Genomic DNA, 17732 nt, shown 5'->3' with positions numbered 1-17732 from the left:
AACCCGTGTGCCCTGCATTGGCAGGTGGATTCTTAACCACTGTGCCACCAGGGAAGCCCTGGGTTCTTTTTTTAGTTGTTAAGTATATTTTCACAGGTGATGATATCCTTCTATTAAGGAGTACACAGGGTGTCTGCTTGTTTCATTTTCTGTGATTGTAGCAGCCACTGCTGAGCATTGCCTAAATAATTTCATTCCTTCTTTATTTATTAGCCACAAATCTATAAAGAGAAAACCCCTCAACTGTTTGGTTCCTGAAATACAGTTCATACAGGAAAGGCAGGAAAGATGCATGATTCTCTCCCTTATTTAACAGTTTTCAAAATTACAATTTGGTTTCCTAGGATCTTTGAGGGGTGTGTGTGTGTGTGTGTGTGTGTGTGTGTGTGTGTGGCAAAAAACACAGAACATAAAATTTACCACCTTGATTGTCTTTAAGTATACAATACAGTAGTGTTAACTATGTACACATTGTTGTGCAACAGATCTCTATTTTTCGTCTTGCAAAACTGAAATTCTGTGCGCATAGAACAATACTCCCCTTCCCCTCTACCCCCAACCCCCAGCAACCACCATTCTACTTTCTAAGTGTTCGATACCTGCTATAAATGGAATCATGTAGGACTTGTCTTTCTGCAATTGGCTTAAGTTTCATCCACGTTGTATCATGTGACAGGATTTCCTTTTTTAAGGCTGAATAATATTCCACTGTGTGTACATATCACATTTTCTTTATCCATTCATCTTTTGGTGGGTGTTTTTTGTTGCTTCTACCTCTTGGCTATTGCAAATAATGCTGCAATGAACATGGGAGTGCAAATATCTCTTCTAGATCTTGTTTTCAATTCCCTGGGATATATACCCAGAGTTGTGTGTGTGTGTATGTGTACACATATATACACACATATCACATATGCTGAATTATGTAGTAATTCTTTTTTTTTTTTTGAAGCTCCACAGTTTTCCATAATAGCTGCACCATGTTACATTTCTATCAACAATGCAGAAGAGTTCCAATTTTTCCACGTCTTCACCAACACTTGTTATTTTCTGTTTTTTTATTGATAGTGGCCATCCTAATGGGTATAAGGTGGTATCTTACTGTGGCTTTGATTTGCATTTCCCTGATGATGAATGATGTTGAGTATCTTGTTATATGCTTGAGGCCATTTGTATTTCTTCTTTGGAGCAATGTTTATTCAAATCCTTTGCTCCTTAAAAAATTTTTTCTTGTTGTTCTTGGTGGTGGTGGTGACTTGGATTTCTTATATACTGTGGATATTAACCCCTTATCAGATACATGGTTTGCAAATATTTTCTCCCATTCTGTAGGTTGCCTTCTCACTGTTGTACTTTGCTGTGCAGAAGTTTCTAAGTTTGATATAGTCCCATATTTGTCTATTTTGGCTTTTGTTGCCTCTGCTTTTGGTGTCATACCCATGAAATTATTGCCAAATCCAATGTCATGAAGCTTTTCCCATAAGTTTTCTTCTAGGAGTTTTATAGTTTTCCATCTTATGTATAGGTCTTTAATTGATTTTTATATTTGGTGTAAGGTAAGGGTTCAACTTCATTCCTTTGCTTGTGGATATCCAATTTTCCCAACACCATTTGCTGAAGAACTATCCTTTACCCATAGGGTATCCTTGGCATCCTTGTTTAAGATCGTTTGACCATACACTTGAGAGTTTATTTTGGAGTTCTCTATTCTGTTGCATTGATCACCATACTGTTTTGATTACTGTAGCCCTGTAATAAAATTTGAAATCAGGAAATGTGAGGCCTCTAGCTTTGTTTGAAGCCATCTGGGCTTTTCTTTATTGGGAGATTTTTATTACTTATCAAATGTCCTTGATAGTTACAGGTCCATTCATATTTTTTATTTCTTCAAGATTCAGTTTTGGTAGGTTGTGTTTCTAGGAATTTATCCATCTAGTTTGTTGGCATGTAATTGTTGGCATTATAATGACTCTTAAAATCCTTTGTATTTCTGTGGCATCAGTTGTAATGTCTCCCTTTCATTGCTGATTTTTGTTGTCTTTTATTTTTTTCTTAGTCTAGCTAAGGGTTTGCTAATCTTGTTGATCTTTTAAAAAAAACAACTCTTGGGACTTCCCTGGTGGTCCAGTGGGTAAGACTCCACGCTCCCAATGCAGGGGCCCTGGTCAGGGAACTAGATCCTATGTGCATGCTGCAATTAAGAAGTCCACATGCCACAACTAAGAGTCCACATGCCACAACTAAGAAGACCGCATGCCACAACGAAGATCCTATGTGCTGCAACTAAGATCCTGTGCAGCCAAAATAAATAAATAAATATTTTTAAAATGTTAAAAAAAACCCTCTTAGTTTCACTGATTTTTTTCTATTCTTTATTTCATTTATTTCTGCTCTAATCTACTACTCCTTCTGCTAACTTTGGGTTTGGTTTGTTCTTTTTCTATTTTCTTGAGGTGTAAATACTGATAGGGAAGGACTTACTATTGCCATTTTGTTAATTGTTTTCTGCATGTCTTGTTATTTTGTTCCTTTTTCCTCTCTTGCTGCCTTACTTTGTGTTTATTTTTTGTAGTGACTTACTTTGATTACTTTCTCATTTTTTTTGTGTATCTTCTATAGGTATTTTCTTTGTGTTTACCATGTCCTTAGCACTTTTAAAGTATCATTATGAACTCATGGATTTAAATATGTTCTTTATGTTTCAATCTATTACAACTACTATTCTAATTAATTACCAAGTTATCTTATCTCTGGCAAGTAGAAACCTCTTCAGATTGATGCTTGAGTCCTTGAGACACAACCCAGTGATTTTTGTTAGCTTTCTTCCTTCTGGTGTGAGAAGATGTCTCTATACTTACCTTGAAAGTATGTTTCCTGCCCTAGACCTACAATCAGCCATTTCTCTAGGGAGACCTTCCCTAGGGTTTTTTACTTGTTCAAACCTCAGCTCTATCACTTCCTAGCTAGCTACATTGGGCAAGTTGCTTAGCATCTATAAACCTCAGTTTACTCATTTGTAACACAGGGCTAATAATATTACCTACCTCAAGGGACTTTGTGAGGATTAAAAAAGAGAAGGCACAAAAAATACTTAACCCAGTGCTAGTATATCATAAGTTCTCAATAAATGTTTGATAAATTACTTCTTAATAACAGAAGAGGCATATGCCTTCTTGAATAAAGTTTTCACAGATTATTTTGATTTCCTATCCTGTGCTTCTAGGTGAATGAATCTTACTACATCTTTGATCCTATATACTTTTCTTTCTTAAAATGCCATCATTTGTTTGCTTGCTTGTTTTTGTTTTGTTTGTATTTGTTTTGGTGGAGTACATTATTGAGGCATTCTTTTTCACAAAAATGCATTTTGGAAATAAAATTTCCCTCTTGATTACGTAGACATAGAGTTCTAAGTTCAAAATGATTTTTCCATATAACTTAGGAAGCACTGGTACATTGACCTCTAATATCTAATATAGTTGTTAAGAATCTTGCTGCCAATCTGATACTTATTCCTTTGCAAGAAATGTGTTTTTCAGATATTTCTTTCTCTTTAAAGTTCTGAAATTTCATGAGGATTTATCTTGGGCTTTTTTTGGTTGATCTTTGTTGGAATTCAACACTGTCTTTATGGAGATGGGTTATTCTTAGTTATAGACATTGTTCTTTCAATAATTTTCCCACTCCATTTTCTGTTTCTTCTTTTCAGAATCTGGATATAAGGTAAACACTGGCCCTTCTGGATTGATCTGTCGTATCTCTTAACTTTACTTGCATATTTTCCATTTCCACCTTTGTGGTTTACATTCTGAGCCACTTTTTCACCTTTATATACCAGTTCACTAATTTGTTTCTTATTTAGGTACAGTATATTCAGTCTTGATACAGACTTTTTTCCCCAGTTCAATGCTGATAGTTTTGATTTCAAGGACTCTTTCTTGATTTCTGATTGCTTTTTCATAACATCCTGTTCTGATTTTATTTTATTTTATTTTATTTACTCTCCCATTGCAGAGCACAGGCTCCGGACGTGCAGGCCCAGCGGCCATGGCTCACGGGCCCAGCCGCTCCACGGCATGTGGGATCTTCCCGGACCGGGGCACGAACCCGCGTCCCCTGCATCGGCAGGCGGACTCTCAACCACTGCGCCACCAGGGAAGCGCCCCTGTTCTGATTTTTGTCATTAACTTAATATTATTACAAAGCCAAAAAAAAAAAAAGCCAAAGAGATATGCAGAATCCATTCAGATAATATTGCCTTGCTCATGTGAAGAAAAATATTGCCAGAAATCTTTATTCTATCTTCTGCAATCTAATCTGCTGTTTAGCTCATCCATTTATTCTTCTTCTTTTAAATTTAGTCCATTGAACACATGTACTTGGTTGAAAGAATCATAAAGGTCAGCCTCTGGACCCAATTTCCAACTCCCTAAAACAGTTGGGAATTGTTTCAACTCTTTAGCTGCTTTTTTTTTTTTTTTTTTGCTTATCTTATATTCACTACCATATCTAAAAATTACATGCTTATATTATTTCTAGATTTTTCTGATTTTAGGCATTATCTGACTTCCCAACATAGAAGACAATGATTTAGCTTTTTTGCAACACACACACACACACACACACACACTCTGTGTCCCATTCTCCAATATAGTTTACTGAATTTTTTGGTATGTATCCATGTAAGGGCCAGTTTATGCTTACAACTTCTCAAGAACTTACTTCTCTCCCCTGGATACAGGGAATTTTGGAGATCTGAGGGTCTAAAATTACCTAATTTTTTTAAACAAGGCTTATTTATTTTTTATCAAATATTGTGAATAATACATACTAAAGTCTAAGTCTAGGGCTTCCCTGGTGGCGCAGTGGTTAAGAATCCGCCTGCCAATGCAGTGGACACAGGTTCGAGCCCTGGTCCAGGAAAATCCCACATGCCATGGGGCAACTAAGTCCGTGTGCCACAACTACTGGGCCTGCGCTCTAGATCCCGTGAGCCATAACTAAGGAGCCTGCGAGCCACAACTACTGAAGCCCACATGCCAAGAGCCCATGCTCCGCAACAAGAGAAGCCACCACAATGAGAAGCCAGCACACTGCAATGAGGAGTAGCCCCTGCTCACCACGAGAGAAAGCCCACGCACAGCGATGAAGACCCAACACAGCCAAAAATAAATAAATACATTTATTTAAAAAAAAGTCTATTTAATCTTAAGAATGTACAACCAAGCTTAAGAAATATAATACTATCTGTAACAGATTTTCCTAAAAAATGGCTGCAAAAAAATTCTGGTTCCCTATACTCTTCCAGAATTTTGCCATTCCCCATCAAGAGGAATAGTTTATTTCCCCCTGAATTTGGGAGGCCTTTGTGTCTGCCTCAATGAATAAAATTATATGGAAGCAATGCTGCTTGGTTTCTGAGTGCTGTGGTCTGGATGTGTCTCCCCAAAGTTCATGCTGAAATCCTAACCCCCAAAGGTGATAGTATTAGTAGGTGGGGCCTTTGATAGATACTTAAGTCATAAGGGCGGACCCTCATGAATGGTAGTAGTGCCTTTTAAAAGAGGCTCCAGAGAGGTCCTTAGCCCTTTCCACCACGGGAGGACACTGCAGGAAGTCAGCAGTCTGCAACATGCAAGCTGGCCTTTACAAGAACCTCACTGACCATGTTGGCTCCCTGATCTTGAACTTCCAGCCTCCAGAACTGTGAGGAAACAAATGTCTGTTGTTTGTGAGCCACCCAGTTTATGGTATTTATTACGAATATGACGAAATCCTATGGCTACAAAATGACACAGCTAGACTTTAAACTCACCTCTGCCTCTCTGGCTTCCACTGGCTCTCGACATCAACACTTGCCCCAAAAGCCACGTGGAAATTACCCTTCATTTCTCACAAAATGGAGCCCGTGTCTGTAGCTGAGTAGTTTTTTCAGCCTTCTTCCTGCCCATAGAAGATTTAAGGTCCAAAAGCCTTTATACTTTGCACTGTTCTGTATCTTTTAGCCCAAGATGACACAATGGCTTTAACTTCTTGCAGTTTCTTACATATCAATTTATAAAGCAACCCCATTAGACAAAAGGCATACAAACCAGCAAATCTTGTCAAGATAAGCCTTTGTCTATACTGGGCTTCTAGTGAGGCTGCCTAGATACATCCTAAGTCCAGTTCACTACCTGATTTTGTAAATGTTTTATTGGACCACTGCCATGCTCACTCATTTATGTATAGTCTATATAGCTGCTTTTGCACAACAGCAGAGAAGTTGCTTCAGACATGGTAAGGTCCTCAAAGTCAAAATGACATTCTGGCCGTTTACAGAAAAGTGTGCAAAACTCTGATCTAAATTATGAATGTTTTCTCCAGAGATTTTTATTTGCTTCTGCCAGGACCAGGGAGTGTTCATGACCTGCGACAACCTTAGCTTCTTTGAGAACTCATGCCACTTCTTGTGAGCCCAGCAATAGATCAAAGGCCTTCAGAGTATCTATTCCACAATACTGCTAGAAGCAGCAATACATTATCTTCTTTGATCATACTGTTCTGATTTCAAGAATGGTATGGATCTTCTTTCATTTAATGGGTCAATCTTTCAACCTAAGAGGCACAAGTCCTTCTGTGGAACTTTTCTTGTATTATTTAATAATTTCCTTACTTCAAGTCTTTTGTTTTCTTAGATTCTTACTATTAAAATGTTAGCCATCCTGCTCTGATTCTCTAATTTTGTCTTTTCTCATTTTCTATTTCTTTGTCTTTATACAGTTGACCCTTGAACAACATGGGTTTGAACTGTGTGGGTCCACTTACATGCAGATATTTTTCCAATAAATACATACTATAGTACTACAGGATTTGCAGTTGGTTGTATGCCTAACACCTCTGTTGTTCAAAGGTCAACTGTACTTTCAGGGTGTGTTCCTCAACAATTTTATCTTCCAACCCTTCTAATGAACTGCTTTGGCTATCATTTTAAATTTCCAGAAAATTTGCTCCAAATTTTCCTTTTCCTTTTCAAAGCATTCTGTTTTCATTTAATGAATACATCTACTTTGTTTCAAAATATTAAATTATAGTTGGGGGTACTTTTCTGATCACTGCATTGTATCTGCCCCCACCCATCAGATTATATCTGATCTCTTATGTATTAGAAATTTTTCTCAAATATCTGATGATCCTGGTTCTATGTTCATATTTAATTGTAGGCACTAGAAAGCTGAATGGAAACCTCATGACATATATGACTTGGAAATACTGGGATTCACTGAAGAGTGATAAAATGGCAAGTAGTCTTTTTATCAAGGCACAACCAAAAGCGAGTGTCTGGAGATCTTTTCTCTGGGATCGATTAGTTTCTCCAAAGAGAAGAATCCTGGCAGAGAAGCCTATACCCAGTGGCCAGCATTCTGGGAACATGCTTAGGGCACCCATATTCAATGCAGACTTTCACTTAATCTGTATTTTCAACACTATTTAATCCAAGCCTTCTGTTATCCCTGGTATCCTATAAATCCTATGATCTTCTGGTTTAGTTTCTCAAGGTTATTAACCTCTGGCCTCCTGCTTGAAAAGGTTGAAGGATTGAAAGTGGTCACCTGGGGACTTCTCTGGCAGTCCAGTGGTTAAGATTCCACGTTTCCACTGTAGGGGACATGGATGTGATCCCTGGTAGGGAGAACTAAGACCCCGCATGCCGCGGCCAAAAAAAGAAAAAGAAAAAAAAAAAAAAAAAAAGAAAGAAACTGGTCACCTGACTTAAGCAAGCATAGAGAAAGATAGTTTAATGATTCTGTCAACAGATTTGCAACCAATCCTTTTTTTATGCCCCAAGCACTATCTCTGAAAATGAGCACTTGGATCCTCCGGGTACTGAACGTTGTTTCTGGACATTGGTATACTGGCTTCTTCTCAATGTATCACCTTTTTCAGGCATTCAGTTTCCTTGGTTCTGGCTCTGTTAAGTCAGTCTTTCTTTACCTGCATTTTGTTTTCCAAAAATTTATTCAACTCTCTTATCCTTTGATTTCTTCTCTCCTGTTTCATTTGTCATTGTGTGGTTACACTTTACTGAGATTTCAGGAGAGAAAGATTTTTAAGGAATAGTCAAACTGCAATATTTGCAAGTCTTCAAACTGAATTGTAAATCATCCTAAAATACTGGGATATGAAAAATGTTTTCCGTACTCCTCCCTTCCTGAAAGTACTGTAATAAATCTTACCAGAGATTTCTTAACAATGGAACAAACAAACAAAAGGATGACCAAACACTGAAGAAACAGGACTCTGAAATCAAATATACTGGCAGAAAACAGAAATTTGTAATGCAGGTCACATTTTAATATAGTTTTAAAAAACACTTCCAAATATAGCTATAATCAGGAAAAATACCTGAAACATGTATCTTAATTAACCATTAGTACATTATTTAAAAGAATTTTTTCTTGAATCCCTGGCTTACTTCACTGGGTTTATAAAGATATAAACCTACTGATTTTTCCATCTAAGTATTTTGTACTAAGTGTAGTTTTCCCAGCTGATAATTATAAATAAGCCTGTTGACAAAAATGTTTTAAATAGGGAAAAATTGTTTCCCTTAATAAGTTGATAAAGACTGTAAATTGATACTTTAAAACTTATTTACTATAAAGTAACTATTAGTAAAATCCATACCCTTCCCCCAAATTCTGCTTCTCTTCTATTGCAAAAATCTTTATAAAAAATGTACTCTGAGTGCAATAAAATCTCCATATTAAAAAAAAAACCAACAAATAGACATACCAAAATAATTCATCATGAAATTATAGCAAAGAAATATTTAACAGTATTAGTTTTCGCTAAGGAAAACATTACTGTGGAAGACATCCAAGGAGCCTAAAATGCTTCTGCTGTGGTAGTAACAAGGCAGCGCTTCAGGCTGATGCTCATGCTATTGTTAAAACAGCCCTTCCCCGCTTTACAGTGAAAAATCAGTGCATATTCCTTTATATACTAAAAAACTGAAGTCTTAAAAAATTATCAATTGCTTTAAAATAATTGTCTAACTCACCTTGAAAACACAGATTGGCTACGATAAATCCATTATTTCACAAAGTAGGTATTTCTAATGACCTAAAAGAAATTGTCTAAAACCCATAGAAGGGTCAGGAAACTATAAATGCGGGTCAGAAAAGAGGGAGAGATGACAGATGCTTTCTGTGGAATGGAAGAGCAACAATTTTAATATCTATTTTGAAATACTGAAACATTTGGGGCTCAATCAGTCTCTGCTACTTTTATAACACAGTAAACCAAAAATATTAAAACATGAACCCTCTTATTCTCAAAAACAATTTTCTGCTACATACATAAATAAAAAGTGCTTATAACTAATAATATACAACACTAAAAAGATCACAAATGGCCTATGTCTCACTGCCAGCAATGAGAGTGATATATGCTAATGGTGCCATGATATGTACAAAAGACAAAAAAATACCTATATTCACTTATTATTTCCTATAGTTCTAATGTTATCATTATACCACTGAGCATAAAATAATCTTCTTTTGACAGGTAATTAAAACAAACAGATTATAATATAGAACAGTAAAATGCAAGAAAATCCTCCTTAGGGGTTTCTGACCATTAAGCGTTTGTAGTAGCTCATAATGAAGTTAAACATGAATAGAACACAATTCTGGGAAAAAAAGAGAGACTTACTTATTTGTTTTATAAAATAAAAGAAGATATCTTAGTCAAGAGGTGATGGCTCTAGGTGTCATCTCAGCCAAGAATAAATCCATAGTATTTTTTACTCACTCAAATAAGACAGGAATTATTCTAATTCCTGCTACCTGCCCAGTCACTTCAAAAATTCTTAAGAAGATAAAAATATCTTGGTTTTTGGTTACTCTTTAAAGTAAAAACTTCCAGATGCTCTGGAAGCAATGAGTTCAATTTGGTGTCTTCTTGTGTTCTAGTAAGAAAGAACAATCAGTTTAAATGGAGATCTCAGCTTTCAAATGCTGTGACCAATTATCTGTGAGTTATAATCTGCAGGTTCCATTTTTAAAATATGTGGGATGACACTGTCAATTCGTACATTGCCAATGAGACCTTTGAAAAACAATTCTTCAGTGATAGTAGCGTTCATCAACCTCAAAGCTGGCAATCTGAGTAGTAGTCTGGACAACCTCAAAAGACAAAAGGAAGGGGGAACAAGGCTGTAAATCAGAGTGATTTAATAGAAAGATGTAAGTAATTTCTGCATGAATACTGTCTGTGGCCTAATTTAATAAAGATCTAGTTTTCAGAACTTAAAATAAAACCTTTAGGGCTGCCCTGGTGGCGCAGTGGTTGAGAGTCCGCCTGCCGATGCAGGGGACATGGGTTCATGCCCCGGTCCGGGAAGATCCCACATGCCACAGAGCAGCTGGGCCCGTGAGCCATGGCCGCTGAGCCTGCGCGTCCGGAGCCTGTGCTCCACAACGGGAGAGGCCACAACAGTGAGAGGCCCGCATACCGCAAAAAAACAAAAAAAAACAAAAAACCCAAACCTTTAGTATTCTCAAGCCTTAGAGTGTATGACAATCACCTGGAGATATATATGCAGTCTGTCAGACTTCATTGGAAAGCCTTGCTCTTAATTGCTATGCTGTGCTACCTCCAGTTGGTTTTACAGACCATGGAACTAAGTTATTAAACTGTGGATCAAGTTATAAATTAACAGCTTAGGAACTCATTCGAGTTTATAAGAACAGCAATGTTTTATGTTATCAGGATACATGAGGCTCAATGATTACAGTTTTCTTGGTTTTGCTTTTCAAAAAAGTACTGGGAATAGTAAAATAGGCAATAGTTGTTATTACTGGGAAGAGCATAAATTATGGAATCAAAACCATTAGATCCAAATCCTGATTCAATTACCCCTTAGCTATGTGAATGCATGTAAGCCACCACTCCCTGTCTCTTTCAGTGTTGTGACAATCAACAAAATGATCCTTGCCAGTTTCTGTGCTAGTGAGGTTCTTAAAGGCAGGACAATGTCTTGTGTGAAAGTACATTATAAGCTGAAAACTGCTATCTAAAGATAATGTATTATTTTAAAATAACTAGGCATGTAAGAAACTAAGAAAGAGTTCCAGAGGTCCAAGAACCTGGAACCTAATCGAACAGAGATCAGCAAGCAGCTGTTACGTCAAAAAGGAGGAACATTTTAAATACTGTATTTATTTGTATAATGAGGTATAAGACAACTTTTGAAAGTTTAAAAAATTGAAAAAAAATCATAACAAAACCAACACCAAAAGAACCACCTTTCTGAAAAGCTGGTGGCACATTAATCCTTCCTCTTTTCTAAGGCCTTCGACTCTAACACTTGAGAACAAGTGAAACCAGCAGCCCCAGAATTAAGTAACCTTTCTGTAGCCATGCACTCCACTGCTCAAACTACTCATTTCCTGTCTGTTCCCACCAGCTGAGCTATATACACAGAATTGGTAGGACACAGCATAGGAAAACTGGTTAGATAAACTACAGCTGATTTTCATGATGGACCTGACTTATAAACATGTTATTTAACATATGTAAAAATTATTATATGTAAAATATAGTAAGTTATGAAGTTTGAAGTATGTTAAATTAATAATACTAGTAAACACATTTATATAGCCCTTACTTTGTAAAAGGCACTGCTCTAAGCTCTTTGACTATATATTAACTGATTTAATCCTTATACTAATTATAAAAGGTGGGTACCATTATCTGCATCTTACAGGTAAAGAAACTGAAACAGAAGTTAAATAACTTGCCCAAAGCCATACTGCTAGTAAGTGACAGGGTCAAGTGACAGGGTCAGGCGTCAAACCCACGTACTCTGGCTCTGATGCCAAATGCTTAGTTACTCAAAAATTGAGTTTATTTTATTAAAAAAGTGATTTTTTTCTGAAAGGACAATGGTAAATACCTTGTTAGAAATATCATAAGCCAAATTTCAAAATTAATTATCAAATAGTCTAATGGTATTTTATTATTCATCCATTTTTCATCCCTTTTACTAATAAAATCCATTATTTCAACTGAAGAAAGAGTTTGGGTGTGAGAGTCAGACTACCTGGCTCTGCTGTTTATTGTGTGACTTTGAGCGAGTTACTTAACCTCTCTGTGCTAAAGTCTCCTTACATAAAATATTACATGTAAAGTACTTGGAACAATACACTACCACTTTTAATAGCATTCACTATTTCAAAGGTCAAAGTTGACTAAATTTAATTACACTTGGAATGGAAAATAATGAAATAGATTCACAAAAATTTTTAAGGTGAATTTAATTAAACAGTATTTAACTTCTACATACCTGTAGGTGTCATCTGGATATGTTTTGGTTATATAATCTTGGAATTCCACATAAGCCTTTTCCTGAAATTTCTCAATCTGTTGCATGTTTTCTAGGCCTGGATGATCTGAAACATTAAGGAATATATTGTTACTTTAGTTCTGAATACTCATTTAATAAGGCACCAAGTGGAGATGGAAGGGGGTGGGAAAAATAATTCAGTCAAAAAAAAAGCCCCATCATATGTGTGGCTCTTTCATTCCACAAATAATATATTTAATAACCCAACCACTAAACACCAGGCATTTTACTTTAAACCCTTAAAACTATTTTATCTCATACATATATTCTAACATCTAATAAAAATTGAAACCATTGGGTTCAAATAAAATAAATAGGTTTTTCCATTCCAAAAGTGGTGGAAGGGATTTTGATCAGTTTGCTTTCAACAGAAACAAAAAAACGACTTAGCTTAGTTAAAAGTATTTTTTAAACATCTTTATTGGAGTATAATTGCTTTACAATGGTGTGTCAGTTTCTGCTTTATATAACAAAGTGAATCAGTTATACATATACATATATTCCCATATCCCCTCCCTCCTGCATCTCCCTCTCACCCTCCCTATCCCACCCCTCTAGGTGGTCACGAAGCACAGAGCTGATCTCCCTGTGCTATGCGGCTGCTTCCCACTAGCTATCTATTTTACATTTGGTAGTGTGTATATGTCCATGCCACCCCCTCACTTCGTCCCAGCTTACCCTTCCCCCTCCCCATGTTCTCAAGTCCATTCTCTATGTCTGCGTCTTTATTCCTGTCCTGCCCCTAGGTTCTTCAGAACCATTTTTTTTTTTAGATTCCATATATATGTGTTAGCATACAGTATTGAAAGTATTTTTAACCAATGAAATATCTGCAGATTATATTCTTTAAAATTTTTTAAATTAAAATAATAATACATATTTTAACTGAAGTATAATTGACATACATTATATCTGTTTAAGGTATACAAGATAATGATTTGACATTTGTATACACTGCAAAATGATCACCACAATAAGTCTAGTTACCATTCAAAGTTGCAAAACATTTTTTTCTTATGACGAGAACTTTTTTACTTTCTAGCAACTTTCAAGTTTATAATATAGTGACTATTGTCACCAAGCTGTAAATTACATCATTGTGACTTATTTATTTTATAACTGGAAGTTTGTACCTCCTGATCCTCCTTCACCCATTTCACCCACCCCTCATGAAGATTATATTCTATATTTTTTTAGTAAGAAAACCTTCCTTTCACCATGGTTAGGTTAAAAAAATACTTATAAAATTATGAAACTCTGAACATCATCTCTATCAGAAGAATAATATACCAACATGAAATAACCTATATAAATATTTCACTAAAATGGAAATGTTAAAAGAATTTCATAAAACTTATGCCTAAAATATGGAAAGTGCTGCCCTGACTGAAGAGAATAAAAAAAGTAGCAAATAGAAATAGAATACTTAGTAAAACAAAATTACATTATAATTCTATTGTTGAATCTATGTTCTTTCAATTTTAAGGAAAATGAAGGTGGCAAATTGGTTGTGATAAAAATGGTGATACATGTTATTAACTTATCTGAACATTAGGAGAAATAGTACAAAAAAGCTTTAATTATCTTACTGATATCATTGAAGGTAAGAAGCAGGTTTCCTCAGATAATTTTATTATCATACACAGTAACAGAAATACATACCAAAATGAAAAAATACAGAGCCTAAGAGAACAGCCAATTTTTTGTATTCTAAAATTGACTGTAGCTTTACTGTCATTTTACTATACATGAAAACTAGAAACTGGCAGAAAGATAAGAGATCCATTTTTCTATTTGCTGGAAACTCTAATAAGATGTTTGGAAAGTTAACAAAGCAATCTTTATCTCTCTTTTTGCCTTTTAATGACGCCTAGCAAAATATATCTAAACATTCAAGTGTTGAACAGGACTAAAAGTATATGATGTCATTTCACTGATTTCTTCAATTTTCCTTTTCATACCCAGATGTCTAACATCCATAAATTTCACCAATTTAAAGTATACAATTCAATAGTTCTTTTAGTATATTCACAGAGTTGTGCAACCATCACCGCAATCTAATTTTAGAACATTTTTGTTCACCCCAAAAGAAACTGTACCCATTAGCAGTCACTCTCCCCTCTCCCCTCTCCTTAGTCCCTGGTAGCCACTAATTTCTCTACAGATTTGCCTATTCTAGACACTTCAGATAAACCGAATCATATAATATGTGGTCTTTTGTGACTGGTTTCTTTCACTTGCATACTGTTTTCAAGGTTCATCCATGGTGGCATGTATCAGAATTTCATTACTTTTTATGGCTGAATGATATTCCATTGTATCTATATATTATATTTTGTTTATTCATTCGTTTGATGGACACTTGGGTTGTTTCCACTTTGCATCAATGTACAGTCCCAATGGCAACATATGAGGGTTCTAATTTCTCCACATCCTCAAACACTGTATTTTAAATAAGAAGTAAATATTTATATACCTGGACTGAAGAGTACTATTGCCTTCAGGTAGGCATATTCATATCCATCAATGCAGAGTTTTACCATGCTGTTACAAAACTCCTGTAGTTTGAAGATGTGTTCCATCAATAATTTTCTTCTTTCTGTTGACATTTTATCTTTAATTTAAAAAAACAAACAAAAGCTTCTAATTTTCAGCAAAAATGCATGACTATTCTTATCCAATATATTTCTTTCTAATTTCCAGCTCTGCATACAACCAATTTTTTAAATGTTTAAAATTCAGTATCTCTGCAAGTTTAAATGAAACTAATTAATGATCTTCAGATGTTGTTCAAGAAAAAACAAAACAGGCTGTTAATATAAAAAACCCTAAATGTAATGTTTCAAGATATACCTTTGAGAAGATAAGCTATAAAGACTAAAAAACTGGCCAAACAACCAAAGTACAAAAGACTCATATTTTGGTAACAGGCTTTTATTTAAGCTTATATTGGTTGAAAAAAATAAGCAAAACCATCTAGATTTTTAAGTTACCCATACTACTACAACAAAAACAAATAGTTAGCAAAAAATACTGCCAAGACCAAAGAAAATCTGAGTAAAATAAAATTTTATAACTTTTAAAATTTATTGTTTATATAGTACTGCCTTCTGGTAGATCTACTGTTGATGAGATTTTACGGTTATTTCTCTGTCCTTAAATAAGAGGAGGAAGCAGATATTTTAAAAATAATGTAAAACAATGGGAAATGGAATATGCAAAGGAAGTAAATGTAATTCTCAACTTATAAATTATTCCTGAACTCAAAAAAGTAGTTCTTCCCATTTGAGGATGGGGCACCTTCTTGGTTAGTCACAAGCCATTCTGAAACTAAACATTTATAAATCAGTGCCTGCCTGCCTGTCTCCTCAAATGAATGGGAGTTGTAATCACCTTGTCATCAAGAAAAGGAAAAAGACTTAGGATTGTTCTGTGACTCTTCAGTACTGTTTAAGTGAGAGAATACATCCTGATGAATTGATTAAAAAAAAAAAAGTTTAGCCTATCTTGGGATTCAAAGGGCTACAATGAAGAAGGGCAGTTTAAAAACTGGTGGGGGGACTTCCCTGGTGGTGCAGTGGTTAAGAATCCGCCAGCCAATGCAGGGGACACCGGTTTGATCCCTGGTACGGGAAGATCCCACATGCCGTGGAGCAACTAAGCCCGTGCACCACAACTACTGAGCCTGCGCTCTAGAGCCCACAAGCCACAACTACTGATCCCACGTGCCTAGAGCCCATGCTCCGCAACAAGAGAAGCCACCGCAATGAGAAGAGTGTGCACCACAACAAAGAGTAGCCCCCGCTCGCCGCAACTAGAGAAACCCCACGCACAGCAACGAAGACCCAACACAGCACCCCCACCAAAAAAAAAAAAAAAAAAACTGGTGGGAAGTATACATTTATAAATATTTGATCATCTCTATATAACTTACCCTGGATTCTTTGGTATGTATATCCAAGTACAAAAAATTCACGAGGCCTGATCAGAAATAGCACTTAAACACGCTTGTTTCAGTTTTGTTGTGCTCTCATTTAAAAGTATTTTGGGGTGATTAAGGAATGAATTTATCAAAATGTAAAAATTATCTAAAGTAAAAAGGATGTTGGTATCTTTTAATACCTAACTTTAAACATAATACTATAAAACTGACGCCCCCCTCTTATATCCTAGAAAAGGAAATAAGTAAGGTGCTTTTTACCTTGTTGAAGGCTACTGTGAAGACAATTGACAAATGTTGCTAATATAGTTGCTACATTCATCACTTGCCAGCACTGGGCAAGACCAAGAGTAAAAAGTTCATTCCAGTAGGCTTTCACCAATAATATACTGTTTTCTTGCCTATAAAAACAAAATAAACAAATATCAAATATTAAAATATATTTTATAAAACTTTACAACTGACTCATATAGTTAAAAATACAATGTTACTGAACTAAAATTATTCTAAATGGCCAACCGGGAATGGACTTGATCAATTCTTTATTCTGTGTACCTGACTTTAGTTGATAAGGTTTAGAAATTTAATTTGCTAGTTCATTAATCAATCAGCCAGTTTATAAGAACAGTTGCAAGTAGTATTTCAAACTAAAAGTTGGGGCTTTAAGCCCACATTTCATGGAAACAGATGGAGTAAAGGTGTTTAAAAAAAATTAAAAGCAAAAGCATACATTTAAAAACCTTCTTAAAAAGGGCAGTTAGAATTATCTGATGATAGATAACCAACCAATTTCCTGGGAGAATTGGTTTATTCTATGAGATGAGATATAAGTTTCCCACAAATGAGACACCAAAGATTTTGCTAGGAGTAGCAAAGATAAGAAGGGTCAGAAGGCCTTTCCTGAGTTTCTGAATAAAAAAATCTCAGCAGCTTGAGAAAGTAAAACAAGTACTGGAATAGGAGTCAAGCCACCAGGGTTATAGAACCTAGATCCACTGATTGAAATTAGGCAAAGAGTCCTGGGTCTCAGCTGCTTAATTATATAAAATACAGAGACACTATATGCCCTATATCTTGCTCAAAGAGTTGTTATGAGACACAAATATAAGAATTATGTGAATAGGCCATGACAATAAAGTATATGCCAGGCACTGTTCTAGGCACTAGAGAAAAAGCAATAAACAAGATGAATAAAGTCTGCCTTCATGAAACAGAATAAAAAAATCACTTCAAACATTTTATATAAATATTATACACACACATATATATATGGTTATACAAACATTAGTTTCTGGTAATGAAAATTCTACATTACTATAAAGTAGGATGATGCATTGGAAAATGGGGTGGGAGTAGAGAGAAGGCCTTTCTGAGGGGCTGACATCTAAGTAGAGAAAGATG

General features: G+C 35.5%; 1 protein-coding gene across 7 annotated transcripts in view; it reads right to left on the bottom strand.

Annotated features, from left to right (window-relative positions):
* Positions 1-7752: 7752 nt before the first annotated feature.
* The window catches only part of NR2C1 (nuclear receptor subfamily 2 group C member 1), a 42338-nt gene continuing 32358 nt past the window's right edge, over positions 7753-17732 (bottom strand). For all 7 annotated transcript variants that reach the window (XM_081249285.1, XM_081249288.1, XM_081249291.1 and 4 more), the window contains 4 exons: positions 16593-16732; positions 14868-15005; positions 12332-12437; positions 7753-10169 (listed from right to left, as the gene is read on the bottom strand). In XM_081249285.1, the coding sequence (XP_081105411.1) occupies positions 9995-10169; positions 12332-12437; positions 14868-15005; positions 16593-16732 (559 nt within the window). In that variant the 3' untranslated portion in view covers positions 7753-9994. The remainder of the gene's footprint in view (positions 10170-12331; positions 12438-14867; positions 15006-16592; positions 16733-17732) is intronic.

This window comes from Mesoplodon bidens, assembly GCF_964165515.1.
Source record: "Mesoplodon bidens genome assembly, chromosome: 11".
Classification (NCBI taxonomy): domain Eukaryota; kingdom Metazoa; phylum Chordata; class Mammalia; order Artiodactyla; family Ziphiidae; genus Mesoplodon; species Mesoplodon bidens.
The sequence above is the reverse complement of the archived record's forward strand: the minus strand, read 5'-3'. Positions and strand labels throughout refer to the sequence as shown.